This window comes from Xiphophorus couchianus, chromosome 13 (genome assembly GCF_001444195.1).
Source record: "Xiphophorus couchianus chromosome 13, X_couchianus-1.0, whole genome shotgun sequence".
Classification (NCBI taxonomy): domain Eukaryota; kingdom Metazoa; phylum Chordata; class Actinopteri; order Cyprinodontiformes; family Poeciliidae; genus Xiphophorus; species Xiphophorus couchianus.
The window spans coordinates 20,864,802-20,881,109 of NC_040240.1; the positions used below are offsets into that span (position 1 = coordinate 20,864,802).

At 35.5% G+C, this 16,308-nt stretch overlaps 1 protein-coding gene across 1 annotated transcript in view; it reads right to left on the reverse strand.

The window, feature by feature from the left end:
• Positions 1-16,308, reverse strand: part of LOC114156524 (glutamate receptor ionotropic, kainate 5-like) — a 198,607-nt gene that overhangs the window by 55,834 nt on the left and 126,465 nt on the right. Inside the window, exons 4-8 of the mRNA XM_028037016.1 lie at positions 15,830-15,994; positions 13,078-13,175; positions 10,795-10,960; positions 7,299-7,477; positions 5,192-5,245 (exon numbers count right to left, since the gene is read on the reverse strand). Of these exons, the coding sequence (XP_027892817.1) occupies positions 5,192-5,245; positions 7,299-7,477; positions 10,795-10,960; positions 13,078-13,175; positions 15,830-15,994 (662 nt within the window). The remainder of the gene's footprint in view (positions 1-5,191; positions 5,246-7,298; positions 7,478-10,794; positions 10,961-13,077; positions 13,176-15,829; positions 15,995-16,308) is intronic.

Sequence of the window (16,308 nt, forward strand, 5' to 3'; positions counted from 1 at the left end):
GCTGACACTGAAATATTTAGCCAGAGTGGTAGGGAGCAAAGAATGTAGGCGAGTGAACCAAACACTTCTCCTGCTGACTTGTCACCTGATGACACACATCAGGTGACACAAGCTGTCAACACCATTGTATTACACTAAAATAAACTAACCCTGCTGTTTGATTTTTTTTTTTTAAGTTAGACCAAATAGGGGAAAAATAACTTCAATAATTCACTTCATTTCTTGCCCAGAAAACAATAACCAACAGTGGTTCTCTTACATCTGACTTAACAGTTAAAAACATAATTACAACATAGGCATTTAAATTACTTTGGCATTGCTACTCTAATTAAATTACTTTGGCATTGCTAAGTCTCAAATCGTGCCAAATCTAAAAGCAGCAGATGGCATGTCAGCATATGCCACTTCTGATTTGGTGGCATATGCTGATTCTACAGCAATGTGTGTCTGCCATTAGATGGTATGCTGCTGATTTGGATCACTTTAAATCAGCGGGTGATGCTGCATCTTGCTGTTGGTTCGCACATTTATTGATAATTCTGCCATGCTTTTATACTTCTTTCAAATAAATTATACAACTAGACGTACACAAATAGATGATTTAAAATTCAATGTGATTCTATAAGGGTAGGGCACTTTTCCCAAATGTTTGTTTATATGAAGACTTTAATCAATTTTGCATTTGTATTTTTTTTTACAAAGCAAGTATAAATCTTCATACAAATGCTTAAGATATTAGATCAAGCCCTCAGCAACAGTTTTACTCTAGATAAGCAACTATACTGATTAATACTGAGAGATCTGTGCAACTTTAACTTTTGAAGATGATTATTTTACAATTTGGCTTGATTCATATCATACATTGAGTAGAATTAACAACAACAGACACAATCTCAAAAGCCAGCTAACTAATTGTGTCATTTATGTGAATAGAAGATTTGAACTATGTCACCACTGTTCAGGCATTTGATTTTTGGGTGTGTACAAATCACCCTTATTAAACTCACATCTATTTTTTGGGGCTAAATTTAGCTAAATGTACAAATATCTGGTCAGCAGTTGTTAGTATGAGCTAATGTTCAACAGCTAGACTGCCACTATCAGTTTTTGGCTGTGTTTGCTCTCTGGATTGTTTTGGCATAAAATGTCTAATTAGAAAAAAACAGAAGTCTATAAAAGATATAAAATTCTTCAATTCATGAATTAACTTATTATGGAGATGTAGAGATTTCGAAGCTTTCTTTGCTGATCAGTACAAATATAATTATAATAATATATATATAATTTTTTACATTTATTGACTAAAATATCTGTCTTTTTCTTATCTATTGTATTTCCATTGTTTCTCGTGGCTGAGAAACTGTTGCCGTCATTGTTGCCGTTGCTCTTGCCGGATGCCAAATCAATTTCAGCAGCAGCCAGGCCGGCTGTCAGACTGTCGCCCTGCCAGCTCTGACAAAGAGCAGTTGGCTGGCCGGGTTGCAGGGACCAGGCCAACACTGCTGAGGGAGAAAGCACTGCAACAGCATTCCAGAAGGACACCAGTGATGCATTGACTGCAGCATGCTTCACGCTAGATGTTCATTTAGAAAGAAGCTGGTCTTTAGGCTAGTCCATGCTGGTAACTAATGAGTTCAACTGTTTAAACATGTGAGCTCTTAAAAGCAGAGGGTGATGCTCCCTAAGGTGTTCAAGAGACAATTACCTTCAGAAGTCCTAAGGAATTTGATGGGTAAATTAATAATGGTAATAACTTTCTGATGGGCGTGCCGTGGTGGCGTAGCGGTTAGCGCGACCCGTATTTGGAGGCCTTGAGTCCTCGACGCGGCCGTCGCGGGTTCGACTCCCGGACCCGACGACATTTGCCGCATGTCTTTCCCCCCTCTTCTTCCCCGTTTCCTGTCAGCCTACTATCATATAAGGGACACTAGAGCCCACCCCCTGGAGGGGTAAAAAAAAAAAAAAAAAATCATAACTTTCTGATTATTTTACTTTGATATGCACACTTTTATGTTTTAAGTTCACCTCTATGCATTTATGTTATTAATGCACTTAAGTAGTAAGTTTTTCCTATTTAGATGAGTTACTAGCTGCTGTGTGATAAGTTCATCTGTAACCATGTTAGTGGATTCGGATTGTCTCCAACCTGCTTTTACAATTACATTTTCAAGTATTGGAAGCATTTTCAGACACGGCACTGCAACAATAATAACTAATACCAACTGAGTTCCCCAGATGGTCTGCCCTTTACCAACAGATGGCCATGGTTTGAATCTCATACATGCTTAAAACATCATTTCACAATTATTTTCAGTCAACATTTGCACTTAAATATTTTGAGGAAATAAACATGAAAGTAGACTGTGAACATCTTCACATGCTTTGTCTACAGTCAATAATAGCTTTTAAGCTTGATGGCACTTATGTGAATTTTAGGAACTATTTCTTGGAATAATATTAAAACAATCTTAAAACCAAGCCTGGCCCATGTTCTATGAGATTATAAATTAATAATAACACAAAATTTGGCCAGTATCCTGACCAATCTGGAAAAGCATGTCTCACAGAGTTTTTTTTTTTTCTTGATAGTTTGTAACATGTAGCTGGGGAGTTTCCCAAATACCTGCTGACCTCTCAACCCATAAACACTAAGTGAAGAATCAACAGGTGGCTATTGGTAAAATGAGTATTGAACATATAACTGGTTCTTTAGATATTGTCAGTGTCGCCATTGACAACAATCCACCTCAGCCAGACATACAAAGCAAAGTACACTCCTATTCAGTCCTAAGTTTAGAAAAAAAAACTGTAACCATCACTATTAGTGCTTTGCAACAGGAAGACTTTGTAAAGGTCTCATTGTTTTGTTAATGTTATTATCAAACCAGCTAATATTGATTTACACATGGTTGCAGAAATGACTTAGATTTTACCTGGATTCTCTGCTTTCTGTGGCTTTTACAGATATATACTGTATATATGTTTTTAGTTTATGCATACCTTCATATGGGGAGTAATTTGCTTTTTACGTGTGGAGTACTGGGGTTGTTGTCAACAGCTGGTGTAAATTTTATGCCTAAGTCCTTAAATTGAGTAAACCCCTTACAGGTTGTTAGTCCTCCACAGGGTAAACCACACCCATGCACACATGCATGCACACATCAACACCTAAGGACAATTTAAATGGTGAATTAATCTAACACATACGTTTTGGACAGTGAGAAGTAACTAGAGAGGACCTGGGCGTACATGGGAAGAACATACAAGATTCACAAAGAAAGGCTCTGCAGTTCTAAAAACTGCATGAACCCACAAACAGACAAATAAAAAAAAAAAAGAATCTCAAACCAAATTATTAACTGTAATGAGTCTGTTAACTTTAGGCAGTTTAAAATGAACCAGTATGTAGTTGACAATAAAAAAGACGGATTAAGCAATAATGATTCCTACAGACTAGAAAGCTGAGCAGAATCATCATGCCTAATGATTGAATCCCTTTTGTGTTTCGTATGCTGTAAGAACATTAGGGCTAATATTGAAATCGTGTTTTTCTTCACCAGTATTTTTACAGTCTGCAGAGCATGTTCAGTGCAAAGTTAAAGGTAGGTCACTGACACCGCTGCAGGTGAATGAAAATGCAAGAAAGAGGGGGCAGCGCTGAGGTTGGGGGGAGGGGAATGACAAATTTGCCCTTGGTTTGTTAGTGCTGTGTGAAGGGCCCCGTTAAAGTCTCATGTCATGCAGTGTTTAGAGTCAAGGCAGAGATCGAGAAACGTTATTATCCACGCAGGTTCTTTGTACAAGGGCACGACACCAAACAGGGGAATTATAATGATGACAAACAGTGGAAGGAGCAGCATGCATCTCTGATGAGAAGGGAGAGATGGAAAGAGGGAGGTTAGGGGGAAAGGGAGGAAACAGGAAAGCTTTGCTTAAGGATGTAACATAAAAAAATATCCTGGAGGTGTGAAAAGGCTGCTTACAAATGAAAACACCAGATATTCTGCTAATGGTAGCATTTGGAAAAAATTGCTGTAGGGATATTGAGATAAAAAGAAATTTGCTGAAATAAATTAACAGGAAAGTATGAAGTCAAGGGGGAAAAGTACAGAGCAAATGATAGTAAAAGTAAGGAGTCCAAACAAATGTAGGGTGATTCAAAAGAAGCCAAAAACTAAAAAAAAATAGAAGAATGGAACACAATTTTTCAAGGCTAGAAGACACACAGAAAAAGAGTGAGAAGAAGTGAAGGTGTGACAAGAAAATGACAGAAAATAAAACTAGTAAATCAACAAAAAATATTTATGAGCACTTTTCATACCCAGCAGGTCAGATGTAAGAAAAAGTTCTTCACAGAGGTAAAAACAGAAGTACAGATGTTGAATGTCTAAAAACTTCAGGGCAATCAGGGTGGCAGTGGTTCAGGAGGTAGGAGTTCACAGATTTCTCTATTCATAATGTACAGTATATAAAATAGATAATAGGTTAAAAACGTTTACTTTTTAAAAGTTGCTCCCTCCTATGTGAATCACAAAGAAATTTGAAGCTGATTATTAAATAGCTGATTGGGTGAGTATATGACTTGATAGATAATGAATCAATTTGTTAAACATATAAACATATGCAACTCTGCCTCTGTGAAGTCTCTTTCTGTTGTGAGGCCAGGTTAAAAAAGGAGGATCTGAACGATACTAACATAAACAAAAGTGGCTGAAAGTGAATTCATTCACCTCTTACATTGAAACTTGGATCTAATCAATGCATCAACCTCAACCAAACTTTTTCCTATTCCACGGGCAAAAAAAAAAATCAGTGTAACCACTAACCATGATCACCCTGCAGGGATGAACTGATACAGCCAATCGACTGATGAATGTGTAATCAGGTCAGGGATTACCTAAATATATATTTCACATTTCCAAATCCCAAGTTTTGTTCATTGTTTTTCCAACAAAAATGATTAAAAGAGAACTAAAAAGAGATACAAGGAAGAACACTGAGAAAAAGGTTTCTAAATATTGGGCAAGCAGGAAAATTAAAAAAATCAAGAAGGTACTAATACTACTGATATATGGCCAGAATGTGTAAGGAGTAGCAGGATGTAGATATGTTAGATGAAGATAAATAACCAATTGGAAATTCCTCTTGAATGATTTCAGATCAATAACTCTACAAGGCAAAAGGCTCTTACCATGGTGGTGAGAATGTACTTGTAGAAGGCTGACATCATCCCCAGCTCGTTAGCCTGCAACGCACAAAGATGAAAGAAGAAAGGTGAAGACGGATACCTCAATCCTAAACAAAAAAACACAGCTCAAACCACAACTGTTAAACAGTTTTTTCATCAGGAAGTCTCATTTATCCATTATTTAAAATCTCTACCAACTCGTTTCCAGATTTAAAAAAAAAAAAAAGTACAACAACCAGCAGGATGTTACATTAGAAGCAAAGAAAAAGTTTAAAAGAAGGAAGCTAAATGAGTTCAGTGTGAGATTTTTGATTGAATAAAATGACACCAAGAAGACACTTTGATTTAACCTGTTCTAGATCCGACAATAGACTGAGGACACAATTGATAATGCAGTCCAATCTTCTGTCTATTTTACTACTGTTTTACACCTGTTATTTGGTTGATTTCAGTACAGACTTCACAACACAGATTTCACTACTTATTTCTAGACAAATCCACCAGGACCAGCAGATGGGAGCAGTAAATAAATAAATAACACTTATTTTTGCTTTAAGATAAAAGTTATCCTTTCTTTAAACCCAAACAGCTGTTAATCAAAAAGATGTATTTTTTTTTTTTTTATCATTTTAATTAACAGAGAACTCCAGGTTATGACCTTATGTCTTCATTAAAAAGGTTTCCCTTTAAATCAGTGGTCCTCAACCACCGGTCCGCGGACCAATTGGTACCGGGCCGCGCAAGACATAATGAACTACTTCCGGATCTTTTATTTTGAAAATCCTAAACCGGATTTTACCGGTTACGTCTTGCGCGTCAAAAATGAGCCAACTTGCAGCAGAATGAGTAACAAAACATCAGAGTACTGTTAATTTATTTGATTTAAATTTATGAACATTTGCATGCAAATTATCTGTGGAAATGTTACGCATTAAATGGTTTGGTTTCCATATTTGTATTTATTCGATTAGAAAGAAGAAATAATACTCCTGCCATGGATACTTTTCAGGTGATGTTTCACATAATGCTATAGGGCTTTTAAGGTCGCAGAAGAGGAGTTTGTAATCATAGCAGCAAACCAAATGATGCAAATCAGATTTTGATTTCTTCATTGTTGTCTTCTGCCTTGTAATCAAATGTTTAAAATTATAGATTATAGTGAGTCATAAAGTAAGAAATGCAGTGTGAGAACATTTGAGCACATTTGAGCCGACAGGTTTTTTGAGTGCAGCGTTTCACATTATAAAGCTACCAACAGTGACAGGGTGGGCATTATTTTCTAACTGTCCAAATGTCAAGACATGTGTGTGGAATTCTGGTATAATAGTGTTTCACAAGTCAACTTGCAAATGTTTCTTTAAATATGGCTTTTCTCTGGTTTTCTCCAGTTGTTTAGTTGGAAGAATTATCAACCAAACTAGTTCAAATAGAAGAAGAAGAAGAATTACTTTATTCATCCCAGCAGGGAAATTATTTCGCAGTTACAGCAAGAATTTTTTATACACAGATTAACACACACACGACGGGAGCTGGGTCTGCAGGCAGCCAGCTGAGCCGGCGCCATTTTTGAAGGAGGACATGCGGCAAAGGTCGTCGGGACCGGGAGTCGAACCCGCGACGTCCGCGGGTCTAAGGCCTAAATATTGTGTCTATAGATGTTGGTGTGTCCAGCTCTGCTGCTTTGGTCCGTTGTAAAACTAAAATAGAGTCACAAATTAGATTTTAAAGCTATTGAAAAATGGCCTTAATCGATTTTACTTTAATCCAACTTTAATTAGTTTTCTTTCCGGTAAGTGTGAGCTAAAAGTTTTCTAATTTTTTAACATTAGAAGAATAACACTTCTTTGTTTTTTAATAGAGTTGCCATAACACTGGTTTGATATGAGCCACAACTCATTTGCTTTGCTTAGATATTTTGATTATTAATTATGTTTGACATTTAAAGTGAAAAAAGCGTGTTTTAGTAAATGCTTGAAGAAAGATTTTTAATGATGTATAAGTTGTCACAATATACTCAAATCATGTTGTGCAGATGCTGTCAGAATTCAGTACTTTAAAAAAATATTTGTATATTTTGCTGATGTACATGACATGCAGTGCACAGCCTCACCTTCCTGAGAATATGATAAGATATAGAAGCATTAGCATCGATGATGATGGTAGCCACTTTGTCATCACGGATCTCCTTCAGCAAAGGGGTGGGATCCAGACTTTCATCCAGCATTCGCACCGACAGCGTCTCTCTGGAGATAAGGAAGTGGCGAACAAGCTCCTCTAATCGGAGCAGGCCTGCAGAACAAGAAAGAAAAGAGAGAAGCAAAAGTCTTTAAGAATAAAGTACAAATATGATAGCTGCTCCTAAACATGGGTTTTAAAAGAATCTGTTTTTTTTGGTAAAGTAACTCAACAATAAGTTGATTTAACAAACAAGGCTATAAGTGTCAGATATTGTGAAGCTGAAAAAGTATGGGCCAGAAGAAACATTACATACATAAACAGTGTTCCATTGAGTAATAAGCTTGTTTGCTTGTTAAATTATTACTTTGATTTGAGGAAGAGAAAAAAAAAACGGAAATTGATGGGATTCAGAATCATTAGTGTGACAAATAACTGTTGCTGCTTCATTGCCCTAAAAGAGGCAATAAACAGACTGGGATAAAGGTGATTATGTAGAGAGGCCATTAATTTCTTTCCTCAGAGAATGCATGTTGTCCCAGGTGTCCTAACAGATGTAAAAGCTTTTACTTTTTAGACACCTTTACATTTCAAACAATACAAAAAATAAAGAATATTTTTACAACAACTGGATTAAATGTACTTTTCTAATCTCCATAGTTTGTTTATTATAAATTAAAACCTATTCTCATATCAAGCTTTATTAAGGAATACAGAAAAACACAAACAATTTTCACACACATCTCAGCTGATTAAAGAGAAATAGAAATTATATATACTTTTTTATCCTGTTCATGTTCACACTTAAACGGTCTGCTTAGCTCAGATGAAGATAGAACGCCTTTGTTTTCTGTTTACTTAAATGTGTGGGTTCTTTAAAAAAATTAAACCGTTGGAAGTATTGACTGCTACCTACAAACATATTGAAATATAAATAAATCCTCCTAACATTATCCAGAAAATTTCTCTTTTTAACTTCAAATAACTTTCTCCAAGCTTGTGAATTTAAAAACGCCACCCCAACAATCCCGAGAGAGGCGCAAATAAAAGATTAACACTCAATTATCAACAGGAATACACAGGAAATTCTCTAACAAGCAGGTCAATTCCCCCCTTCACATATTTGGACACCGATTTTGTACCAACACATTTCTATCTTCACTCCAACATTTCTTTATTTTACACCTTATTACCACTAACTGTGATTCTAATCAAAATAATTATAATAATATAGTATCTCCTGCAGGTGTTATTTATCTGAGACACATAAGAAAATGTTCTTACTGTATACTGCAGGAAATGATTTAATATTAATGGTTTTTAAATCTAGCACAAAGTGTCCCCAAGGCAGCAGTGAATTGATGCATGGTAGGTAAAAATTGTCCCAAGACAGATGTTGCCTATGGTAACTGAAGAGGCTGTATAAGCACATGGTGTGAAATGACAAATAGGCGTGATGACCATCACAATCTTTAGCAAAATGGATGAGGTGCCTTTATGGACGGTTTGTGCCCTAGAAATAAAAAGGGCAAAATGTTGCAAATATGGGAACTGATAGTGACTGAATTCTAAGAGCGCAGAAACAACGACAAATTACAAAATTAAAAGCTTATTACACTGAGATACCAAACAACAACGTGAGACATAAAGAAAACAACAATATGGCTGAAAAGTTGGAAAAGTTGTTCTAAATGGTTTGCAAGCCTGATTTACCATTTTTTTTTTGTTTGGACTAAACAAGGACAGAACGAAAAAGTATATATATATATATATATACAGTACAGACCAAAAGTTTGGACACACCTTTCTAATTCAATGGGTTTTCTTTATTTTCATGACTATTTATAAGGCAAGAAATCCCACTTATTAACATGACAGGGCAGGTTGACCTATGAAGTGAAAACCATTTCAGGTGACTACCTCTTGAAGCTCATCAAGAAAATGCAGACTGTGTGCAAAGCAGTAATCACAGCAAAAGGTTGCTACTTTGAAGAAACTAGAATATAAGGGGTATTTTCAGTTGTTTTACACTTTTTTGTTTAGTGCATATTTCCACATGTGTTATTCATAGTTTTGATGCCTTCAGTGTGAATCTACAATGTCAATAGTCATGAAAATAAAGGAAACTCATTGAATTACAGTACAGACCAAACTTTTGGTCTGTACTGTATATATATATATATATATATATATATATATATATATATATATAATTTTTTTTCATTCATTAAAGACAAGAATTGTCCAACTTTAAATAGTCTTAATCAGTAAAAACAAGTGAATTCTGAACTCAAAGAGTTGGATTATAACTGTGATTGCAAAAACAGTAACAAATCCAGGAATCTAATGAATTTTGACTCTGGGAATCATAGTTTGGCTGTTTATTTATTTATTTAGTGACAGATGTTTGCATCAGTTCTTTGACATGCTTTTTTCCTTTACACGACTCTGAAGCATTAAAACAGCTGGCCCTCTAAATTGGCAGTCAATTATGAAAACGTTAGGAAGCTTCCTGTTATTATAACATATGGCAACCATTGTCATTAGACTCCCAAATCAGACATGGAATAGCTTTCAAAGCAATTAATTTTTTTTTTTCCTTCTTCATGTCTTTGCTGTTTTACTAATAAATAATTAACATGATTGTTTTTTGTTATTTTAAAGTTGTTTAAAGATATCTGAAGAAACACTGGTAGGAACACATTTACAGGGAAAAGTAGATATACTGTACATAACTAATAGGAAGCAGGAAAGAAGAAATTATAAAAAGTATACCAATGTACTGTATGTCACATATTGTAAATAATTTTGAAGTCCAAATTTTTATTCCAGAACCTTGCATTATGTTGACAAATTAAGAGGGAAGCACATAAAGTTTGTAAGGTTTTGACATTGGTCCAAGAATGGACCAATGTCAGCTTGGTCCAAAGCTGAGCCAAACTATGAAGTGGCCATATTATGTTGGAGGATGTGCTGCAACAAATCAAGTTCACATCAGCTCTGACTTTAAGGATTTGAAGAACCTTCTGAACACATTCCAGCTGCCAGACAGGAAAGGAAATCTCCAAAGGTCTTTCAGATTCATCGCCTCAGCAGGTAAGACGGATTTGGTAAACCCTAAGCTCACAATAAACTTATCGTCTGGACACATCAGTGAACTCTACAGAGTTTGAAATAGCTACTGCTTTGAAAACCAAAAACCTTCATGATGCAATGCACTTGCTCAGCACAAGCACCTAAATCCAGCACAGTGGCAATAAACAGACAGAAAGAAAAGCAGATAGGAATAAGAGTAACTAACCAGAAACTCAAATTCAACTTATAGCATTACCAGCAAATCCACAGCTGCATTAAATGAGTTGTTTTTGGTCATAAATTAAATGAGACTGAATTATAAGAAACAAATGACAGGGTATTGTTAATGAACTCACACTCTGCTTTAGCACAAATGAGGCTAGCTGTTGGGTAGCCAAAGGACTGCAGGATGGATCCGATGGCCAGGCTGAGGTCTTCGTTACTCGGGTAGAGAGTCACCGAGGCGAAGCGTAGGTATGGCAGTTTTGGGGTTTCTTCAGGGCCGATCTTCACATGAGGAATCTTAATCCAGACAGATGAAGACAAAGAAAGACAGTAGTACAGAGAAGCTGTGCAACTTTTAATCAAGCTGAAGACCTAAACACTGTGCATGAGGAAGAAAATACATAGAAGAGAGGAAAGCAAACGCGGAAAAAACTAAAATGAAGGTCACAACTGGCAAAATCATGTGTCATCACTTACAGGAAATTCTGCCTTTATCCACTGTCAGAAAGAAAATCTGAACACCAAAGCCTAGGCTTTTAAAAAAAAAAAAAAAGAAACATTTGAAAAGTACTGCAGAACACATTTATTTTTTCTGCTATTTTGGTTTTGAAAAGAAGAAAAACAGAAACTTCTTCTCACTTCTTTTCAAAAAAGCAGCTAAAATGACTTTTAACATTATGTTGAAGAATATAATTTTTGTTTTCTTGTCTGTGTTTAACTGTAGATGTATGTATGGATTATTGTTTTTTATTATTTCATAAACATTTGTTCCAAATAAAGAACATCCATCTCAGAAGGAAATTTGTAAGTAGTTTGTGTGTCCTTAAAAAGCTAGAATCAAGAAAAAGAAAACTCAAAGACTACAGGTAAGATAATTTCTTCATAGACTACAATTTTAAATGACTTCTCTTATAGTATAAACACCAGAGTATGACTCCTGTGACCTGGAGGTTTGTATAAAACTGAGAAATTAATGAGAGCTTTAAAAATGATTCACTTCAGTAATGAATGATGAATGTAGTGACAGGAGAAATGTCTGAACTTTAGCCTTGACTAACACCCACAGCAATTTAAAAGCTAAGCTGTAATTAACTCAACTGGGCTTTGCTCTGATCGGCAAAACATAATGTACAGAAGAAACTTAGAATCCAGTATTATGAGACATGTCAGGTACAGGGTTCAGGATAAAATGATGGCTAGAGGCTGATAATAAAGAGTGAGATTGTGGCGATGTGGATTTACTGAAAGTGTGAACATGAGTTCCTCCTTTTACTCAGTTAGAATGCTTTAGCATCTGGATGAGAGCTGATCTGGCAACATTTGCATTGAAACGGATAATATTTGTTTCTCATAAGTCATTAAGCATTTCATCACTTTTCTTTTTTTTACTGAACATTATTGGCAGTGACTTAAAACATACATACTATTTCAAATTTTAGAGTTGGCTATCTTGTTTTTAAATCAAATGTAACCTCTTATATTCTAGTATGAGTGCAAAGTTTATTATTGTTATTAATAACACAGTAGATGAGAATAATTATATTTTGCTGAAAATCTAACCTTGGTTTTTATAGGGAGCCCAATGGGCTGTTAGAAATTAGGACAACATGTACACTTATCCACTTACCGTGTGACCAAAGTAATTAAAACTCCTGAGAATTTAAATTTATTTTTGCTATAAACCAAAACTTTTGATCTCATTGAGATTGCAGTGATCAAGCTTTTCCAGCTCTTGCATGTTTGAATTTCAGTATGTTACTTTGTATTACTGTGGGTGTTGGATTGTAAAATAATACTTCTATAGACCACAAAACAAAAAAAAACAAACAAATCCTATCAGCGCTGACTTAATCAGGGTCAAAGGTGACCACAGAAATGTTGTTAGCCCAGTAAAGCATGGAGCGTTTTCAGTCACAATTTAATTGCTTTTGATGAAACTATTAAAATATGTGAATGATAGCAGCCGTTTTATCATAAAACACATTTTATGTGAGCAAAGACAACAGGAGATAAAACAGGAAGTAGCATAAACCTTGTGCTAATTTAGAAATTATGTCAGGACCAATATATTGCTGTGTTAATTCATACAAAACATGATAAATGAACAAGAACTTGTTCATGTTGGAGTTCAGGCGTTGAACTATGAACATAAATTAATTCATTTTAACCTGTCTTAAGTGAGTTTGAAACTACCGAACACATAACTTTCCATGTAATGGATGAAACTGGTCAGAAGACATGCAGGTCTCGTTGTTATGGATGGTTTCCAAACACTTTCTGAAGAAATTAGAACAGAATTAGTGACAATGAGAAACAATCTGTTTGGATTGATTGAGTTTTGGCTCTAAGTTGATACGCCTGTTAAGTTTCATACACTGACATAATCAGATGGCTTGAGGCTAGAGATGGCTCACCTCTTTCTCCCCACAGATGTGACTGATTGTCGACCCTGAGGCGGGACTGGAGGCAGGGCCGATCACTGAGACCACGCCCTTAGGCAGGATCTGGCACACTAATGGGACAAAGGATGCAGAAACAGAGGTCGGTGTTAAATTAAAGTTAACTTGAATATCATTGTTTTGGCCATTCTAATTATAATATTATAGTGAATACAGACAAAAATATAAAATGTGGGTAAAATTTTACCATCTCCATTCTTATTATTGACACAATAAACCTGCAAAAATAATGTAGGTCTATTATCCCTCTCTAATAGACCTACATTAATGCAATGTAGGTCTACAATACATTAATGTAGACCTACATTAACGTAGACCTACATTAATGTAGGTCTAAATTAATGTAGATCCAGAAATGATTGACTTTGAATTCAAATGATTCAAAGTCTATCCTTTGAACTTCTCTCTTAGACCGCAACCAACTTCCTCAATTATTATTATTATTATTATTATTATTATTATTATTATTATTATAGTCACAGTTCTGATTACAGACGCTCTCAGTATGTTATTTAGTGAATGGTGTGCTTTCTTAGAATAAAAATGGCACATTAATGTAAAGCTGTACCTAAGCCAGACAAATAAATAATGTTGACATTTAATCTAAAAAGGGCTGAGTTATTTGCTGCATGAGGCATCAGAGGTATGTGATGTTTGTCTTACTCTATAGAGACCTAGCTTTACTTCTATATTTTTAAATCAATGTACCAACTTTACTGTAGGTATGAAGTAAAGTTCCCAGGTAACATGGACAGCTGGAGAATTTTCAATATTCTGGTTTAATTAGCCAGGTTTCCCCTGCACATGTGTTGTTTTGGACTAGTCAGTGTGTGTCTATGTGCTCCAGTCTGAAGGAAAACCTAACTGCCTGTCCTCTGGGAAGTCTCCTCTCATACTGCTGGCAGTTCATAATCAATAAACATCATCAGCAGCTGCTCATTCAGAATGCTGCAAGCTTTGAGGTCGGTCTGACCTCGCTTCACACCAACGTTCTACACCTTGAAATGGTGAAACATCACCACGAGCCATCCGTCCTTGTGTTCCTATGACTTGTTCTTTAATGTCCTGATTACTAGCTGGAAAGAAAATTACTGCTCATCTGACGCAGTCAACATGGACAGTAAATTTGATTTAAACTAAAAATGTACTTTGTAAATCTAATTTAGTTCAGAGGAAGGTAAATTTCTCCAAGACAGAATTTTTTATAATAATCTTATGTAGCATTCATACTTAGGGCCAATTCATTAATTTAAATGGAAGCCTCAACAAAAATATTATTTTCACATAAAGCTGAAAAAGAATTGCATACACTCTACAAAAATACATTAGCATTTTTGAGCAATTTCTATAAATAAATCAGGCTAAGCTTCTCCTGTTTGTTAGGAAAGGATTATAAATATTTGCTAAATGGTAAGCTATGGAGAGAAATATTGGGATGGTCTAACTTTTTTCAAATTCAGAAGTTTGTCCATTCAATGATTTTTATGTCTTTAGAAATATTTCAAAACATTTTTGATATTATGACTTTTTTATGTGTATGTTCAAAACATTAAAGTTAAATGAAGGACTTCAATGGATGGGCTTAAAGGCAACATTTTAAACATTGGTGTCATATCAAGGGAAAATCAAAAAGAAATCAACGAAGAACTGTGGACCTAAACAATACCTGTAAACAATTACCAAAGGTGCCAAGTTAACCCGGTTAAGCAATATACTGTAAGTGTAAATGGCTTAGGAATGTCACGCTTTCATACTGTTCTGTGTCTCATGTCGTGATGCAAAATATGGTGGAATATCATTTTTGCAGACATGGCCTGTAGTCTGAAGAATCCAAAATTTAAGTTTTTGTCTAAATTAATGTTGTTACAATAAAAAAGGGGGAAGCTTGTAAGCCTCAGAGCAAAGTCTAAAGAAAACCTATGTTTCGCATAATATCTGTGTCAGAGCCCAGAACATCTATTTTGCCTTATATAACATTTCCCAACTTCACTGGAGGCTTTCTTTCCCTTTCCCTAAACCTCCAGCCAAATTACTCTGTCAGTGTCTAATATTACAGCAGTCAGTTAATTAAATTCACTTCAGTTTATTTATATAGCACCAGTTCATAATAAATAGCTTCAACCTGACATAACAGCTGCTCTGAGTATGTTTTGTATTACATTTGCCATTTCTAAACAAAAACAAAAGGATGATTACTTTCATTTTACTAATCTTTCTCAATGAAATCAGTTACATTAAACTTAGTCACATAAAACAGCCTTGGGTAAAACTTAAAACACGTTTAACATTAAGTATTCAGCTGCACTGAAACATAGCTATAAAGAAATGGTGAGAATTACTGGACTCTGTATTCTGCGATTTACAGCACCGGATCGATAATTTTTTCCACCAAACTAACTTTGAATTGTTAGATGAAAAACAAACAAAGAAACAAACAAAAAAACGAACGGTTTTACATATTTGCACTCAATTGCCTTATGTATTCTACATGATATATTTATCTACAGTAACAAAATAACTCTGGCCTCTTTATCCACCTAAGACATGCCATAATTCAGCCTTATTATAGAAAAGAACAATTTCAAGAAACAAAGATAAATGTGGAAGTCAAACTTCTGAAAGGAACCTAATTTTTTCATGACTCTCGAGGAATGGCTTCACGTGTACTAATATGTCACCTGCAGTCAGACGAAATTAGGGGGCTTACTGGTGTCGGTGGTGTCGTACTGGGAATCCTTCTGTAGCTCATAGACATCCACCTCTACCCTGGCCTGGGCAGAACCCTCCATCTGACTGTTAATGTTCTCCCTGGCCAGAGCCAGAGCCAGACGCTCACCACGACCACACACAGACTGGTCATCCAAAATGGCCGCTGAAGGAAGGAAGAAGACCAGAAGAAGCAATGTGTATTCATTAGCTGGGTGTCTGAGATTTGGCACACAATTAAAAAGGGTGGACTCAAAAGTGTGGCTTGAAAAGAGCTGGTGGGTGTGACAGAACCAATCTAATCAAAATTAATTTTTCAATATAGTTTCATATTCTGATTATTAATTGGACTTAACACCTTCAAGAAGATGTGGGGGATTTGATGTGTTTTAAAATATCTCATGACCTTTGAAAAGTATCTTTGTATAGACATTTGATGTGATTAAAGTGTGTAATTACACAATTCTGTACTACCTTGTG